At 40.1% G+C, this 6,000-nt stretch overlaps 1 protein-coding gene across 1 annotated transcript; it reads left to right on the top strand.

The window, feature by feature from the left end:
• Positions 1 to 1,225: 1,225 nt before the first annotated feature.
• LOC147362596 (olfactory receptor 1Q1-like) lies at positions 1,226 to 2,170 on the top strand. The gene has a single exon (XM_086325379.1). The coding sequence runs from the start codon at positions 1,226 to 1,228 to the stop codon at positions 2,168 to 2,170; it is 945 nt and encodes a 314-aa protein (XP_086181505.1).
• The last annotated feature ends 3,830 nt before the right edge of the window (positions 2,171 to 6,000 follow it).

Here is a 6,000-nt window from a genome sequence, read left to right as displayed (position 1 = left end):
CATCTTTTCATGTGTTTGTTAGCCATCTCGGATGTCTTAGTTTTAATTTGGGAAGTCGTATTATATTTTGTCACTAGCATACTCTGGAGTGAGACAAATATGACTTTAAGTTCTGATTTTGCCCTTTATGAGTTTAAACATTCTATGCCTCCATTTTCTAGTTTGTAAAACTGGAATAATAATGAATACGATAATAATAATAATATTTGCCTCATGGGGTCATTGTAAGAATCAAATATGATAATGTAGCAAAGTCCTTGATTCAAAGTAAGTGCTCTATAAATGTTATCTATGATGATAGTGATCTTGATACTGATAATGAAAAATCCATATCTCATTATTTTGGAAAATAATTAAGCACTTGATCCTGTTATCAATACCAAGTTACTCATGTGTAGTTTACCCTGGAGCACAAAACTAAAAGTAACTAAACAGACTGCTCAGATATCCAGGTCTATAAAAACAATTCTTTTTGGAAAATAGTATGTAGGCTCCTTTAAAAATTAAAAATACTATATCATTCAGCAATTCCACTTCTGGATATTTATCCAAAGGAGACAAAACCCTAATTCTAAAAGATATATGGAGCCTCCAGGTTCATTGCAACATTATTTGCAGTTGCCAAGACATGGAAACAACTTGGTGTCCATCATTGAGTAAATGGATAAAGAGGGCATAAACACATGCACAGTGGAATACTAAGCAGCAATAAAAAAAGAAAGAAATCTTGCCATTTGCAACAGCATGAATGAAGCTTGAGGGTATTATGATAAGTGAAATAGTCAGACAGAGAAAGACAAACACTCTGTGGTCTCACTTATACATGGAATTAAAGAAAAAACAAGCTCATAGAGAAAAGATTGGAAGCGGGGGAGTGAGGGGATGGACAAGGTGGGTGAAAGGGATTCAAAGGCTCAAACTTCCAGTTAATAAAATAAATAAATAATAGGCATGTAATATACAGCTTGGTGACTACAGTTAATTACATCATGTTGCATATTTGAGAGTTGCTAAGAGAACAAATCTTAAAAGCCCTCATCATAAGAAAAAACAACTTTTGTAACTATGTATGGGGATGGATAATAACTAGACTTACTGTGGTGATCATTTTATAATGCATGCACTTATTGAATCACTATGTTGTACACCTGAAACTAATGTAAAGTTATATATGAATTACACCTCAATAAAAATAATAATAATCCTGTTTGTTTAATGGTAATAGATGGACAATACCACCTGGACCAGTGTGTCCCATTTTGTTCTCTTGGGCATTTCTCCCCACCAGGAAGAGCAGATCCCGCTCTGTCTTCTTTTTCTGTTCATGTATACCATCAACATTTCTGGCAACTCTGTCATCATCATCCTGATTATCTCTGCTCCACGCCTCCAAACTCCCATGTACGTCTTTCTCAGCAACTTGGCCTTGGCAGACATCTGCTTCACCTCCACCACAGTCCCCAAGATGCTGCAGAACATTTTCTCTTCTACCAAGGCTATTTCCTACATGGGTTGCTTAACACAGACTTATTTCTTCATTTGCTTTGCAGCCATGGAGAACTTCCTCCTGGCTGTGATGGCCTATGACAGATACATCGCCATCTGCCACCCTTTCCACTACTGTATGATTCTGAACAGGAAGCTGTGTTCACACTTGGTGGTCATGTGCCACATCCTCTCCCATCTTCATGCCCTGCTGCACACCTTTCTCATGGGCAGACTGATCTTCTGTGCAGATAACAGGATCCCCCACTTCTTCTGTGACCTCTACCCTTTGATGAAGATCTCCTGCTCCAGCACCCACCTCAACACCTTGATGATTCACACGGAAGGAGTCATTGTCATCAGTGGAGCCCTGGCCATCATCATGGCCTCCTATGCCTGCATCATCTCAGCAGTCCTCCAGAGCCCCTCAGCCAAAGGCAAGTGGAGAGCCTTTTCTACCTGTGGCTCCCACCTCACTGTGGTGGCTATATTCTATGGGACCCTCACATGGGTCTACTTCCGGCCCCTTACCAGCTATTCAGTGCCCGGGGGTCGTATCCTGACTGTCATGTACACAGTAGTGACCCCCATGTTGAACCCCTTCATTTATAGCCTAAGGAACAAGGATGTCAAGGGAGCCTTCAGGAAATGGATGAACAGGATCTGGACCTCTTCATTTAGATAAAACCCCAAAACACAGTTTCAAGTTTTATCTATGAGTTCAAGCTTTATCTATGAAAGATTTTCGTCCTTCAAATGTCTGTTTCCTTTAGAACTTCCCAGAAATATTAGGTATGTATCACAGTTTTCTCAATGGATATTGCCTAGAAATATTTCTTAAATCCAAAGTACATGGAGCTATGTATTTAGTGTAAATCAGTGACATGATTTTAATTACAGCTGATGGTGTTCTGTGGGCATGATATCTAACACCAGGATTGTAACTTTCAGAGTTCTTAGATGCAGGCAACAGAAACTAATTCTGGTTATTCGTGGAGGAAACAAGTTTATTGAAAGCATATATGAAACTCATGAATTTCCAAGAAGGCTAAGCCAATAAGTTCAGCAAAATGGACAAGAATAAGAAAGGCCACACAGGCAGAACCATAGTCAAAATCACATCCCAGAACTGGTATGATGAGGTCACCACTGTAGCTACCAAACTCTGTTCAATGCCACTTGAATCCCCACCAACATTACCAGAAATAGTCACTGGCCGAGCCCTTAGGGGCCTGAAAATCAGATGTGATCACCTCCAGAAAGAGCATTCACTTCCTATTCTCTGCATCAACACCTCTAGATTCAATATAAAATGGTGCGTCTGACTGGCCAAGTCTTGGTCACTCACCCAAGCTCTAATTCCCGAGGGAACTGGAAAAACAATACTGCTACTTTTATTTTCCGTAAAAATAAGGGAGGTTCTGCTTCCCACCAAGACAAAGGAAATGGGGGAACTCCTCTGGAATGGGAAGAGGGACGTAGTGACAAATGTTCACTGTAGGGCCGGGAGTTACAGTTGCTTCAGAACTGATCACCTGTCACAGCTCTCCAACTTGCACTTCCTTAACCTTGATGAGCTGCATTATTCTGGGATTACTTAACCTCTTTCTGTCTCAGGGTTCTCCTAATCTTTTCTGTAGTTGAAATGTGGAATTAGTCTATTACTATGTATTTGCTGTGATCCATGAAGGGGTTGCTTCATGGATCATGGGGTTCTTGAGGCAAGAATATTGGAGTGGTTTGCCATTCCCTTCTCCAGTGGATCACATTTTGTCAGAATTCTCCACTATGACCTGTCCATCTTGGGTGGCCCTACATGGCATGATTAATAACTTCACTGAGTTATGAAAAGCCCTTTGCCACAAGGCTGATGATACCACTCTAATGGCAGAAAGTGAAGAAGAAAAAGAGAGATTCTTTATGAAAGTGAAAGAGGAAAGTGAAAAGGCTGGCTTAAACCTCAACATTCAAAAAACAAAGATAACGGCATTCGGTCCCATCACTTCATGGCAAATAGATGGGGAAACAGTGGAAACACTGACAGATTTTATTTTCTTGGGCTCCAGAGTCACTGCAGATGGTGACTGCAGCCATGAAATTAAAAGATGCTTGTTCCTTGGAGGAAAGCTATGACAAACCTAGACAGTATATTAAAAAGCAGAGACATCACTTTTTTTTTATCTTAATTACAGGTTAATTCCTTTACAATATTGTATTGGTTTTGCCATACATCAACATGAATCCACCACAGGTGTACATGTGTTCCCAATCCTGAACCTCCCTCCCACCTCCCTCCCCATACCATCCCTCTGGGTCATCCCAGTGCATCAGCCCCAAGCATCCCATATCAAGCATCAAACCTGGACTAGTGATGCGTTTCTTATATGATGTTATACATGTTTCAATGCCATTCTCCCAAATCATCCCCCCTCCCTCTCCCACAGAGTCCAAAAGACTGTTCTACACATCTGTGTCTCTTTTGTTGTCTCGCTTACAGGGTTATCATTACCATCTTTCTAAATTCCATATATATGTGTTAGTATACTGTATTGGTATTTTTCTTTCTGGCTTACTTCACTCTGTATAATGGGCTCCAGTTTCATCCACCTCATTAGAACTGATTCAAATGTATTCTTTTTAATGGCTGAGTAATACTCCATTGTGTATATGTACCACAGCTTTCTTATCCATTCATCTGCTGATGGACATCTAGGTTGCTTCCATGTCCTGGCTATTATAAACAGTGCTGTGATGAACTTTGGGGTACACATGTCTCTTTCAATTCTGGTTTCCTCGGTGTGTATGCCCAGCAGTGGGATTGCTGGATCATAAGGCAGTTCTATTTCCAGTTTTTTAAGGAATCTCCACACTGTTCTCCATAGTGGCTGTACTAGTTTGCATTCCCACCAACCATGTAAGAGGGTTCCCTTTTCTCCACATCCTCTCCAGCATTTATTGCTTGTAGACTTTTGGATCACAGCCATTCTGGCTGGCGTGAAATGGTACCTCATTGTGGTTTTGATTTGCATTTCTCTGATAATGAGTGATGTTGAGCATCTTTTCATGTGTTTGTTAGCCATCTGTATGTCTTCTTTGGAGAAATGTCTATTTAGTTCTTTGGCCCATTTTTTGATTGGGTCATTTATTTTTCTGGAATTGAGCTGTAGGAGTTGCTTGTGTATTTTTGAGATTAGTTGTTTGTCAGTTGCTTCATTTGCTATTATTTTCTCCCATTCTGAAGTCTGTCTTTTCACCTTGCTTATAGTTTCTTTTGTTGTGCAGAAGCTTTTAATTTTAATTAGATCCCATTTGTTTATTTTTGCTTTTATTTCCAATATTCTGGGAGGTGGGTCATAGAGGATCCTGCTGCGATGTATGTCGGAGAGTGTTTTGCCTATGTTCTCCTTTAAAAGTTTTATAGCTTCTGGTCTTATGTTTAGATCTTTAATTCATTTTGAGTTTATTTTTGTGTATGGTATTAGAAAGTGTTCCAGTTTCATTCACTTTGCTGACACAGGTGCATATAGTCAAAGTTATGGTTTTTCCAGTAGCCATATACAGATGTGAGAGGTGGGCTATAAAGAAGGCTGAGTGCTGAAAAATTGATGCCTTTGAATTGTGGTGTTGGAGAAGACGCTTGAGAGTCCCTGGGACCACAAGGAGATCAAGCCAGTCAATCCTAAAAGAAATCAGTCCTGAACATTCACTGGAAGAACTGAGGCTGAAGCTGAAGTTCCAACACTTTGGCCACCTGATGAGATCAACTCATTGGAAAAGACTGATGCTGAGAAAGATTGAAAGCAGGAGGAGAAGGGGGTGACAGAGGATGAGATGATTGGATGGCACCACTGACTTAATGGACATGAGTTTGAGCAAACTCTGGGAGATAGTGAAGGACAGGGAAGCCTGGTGTGCTGCAGTCCATGGGATTGCAAAGAGTCAGACATGACTTAGCAACTGAACAACAACGATGTTTTTGCTGACCAATCAATGCTGGACATGGGGAACAGGTCCAAGAGCCAAGATGTCTACCAATATGTTGATTCTTGGGCTTCCCAGGTGGGCCAATGGTTAAGACTCTGTGCTCCCAAGGCAGGGGGCCAGAGTTCAATCCCTGGTTGGGGAATTAAGATCCCACATGATGCATGGTGTGGCCAACAGTAATATTGATTCTTCAGTTTTGTGGGTATAGGATCAAAAGGAAAAGTGAAAGTGGCCTCCCATGACATGAAGCAGATGTCACAAATACAAATCAATTTAATCCATCTGTCTAGATAAAGTTTCTATCATAGAATATGGATTGTTATAGGCACAAAGTCAAGAAGGAAATAAAATTGTAATAATTTTTGTGTAATGAGCTAGAATAAGGGCTTCTTATTAAAAAAAAAAATATATATATATATATATATATATATATATATATATATAAGGCTTGGTCAAAACTTACACCATTGAAATGGGATGGAGAAGGTATACCGCCTTAGTCTTTGCACCAGGATAATAAATCTTCGAAGG

The sequence above is a fragment of the Bos grunniens genome, chromosome 11 (genome assembly GCF_055505025.1).
Source record: "Bos grunniens cultivar Pamir isolate PY7600 chromosome 11, Bosgru_T2T1.0, whole genome shotgun sequence".
Lineage (NCBI taxonomy): Eukaryota > Metazoa > Chordata > Mammalia > Artiodactyla > Bovidae > Bos > Bos grunniens.
Note: the sequence above shows the minus strand (reverse complement) of the source record. Positions and strands in the feature narration are given on the sequence as shown.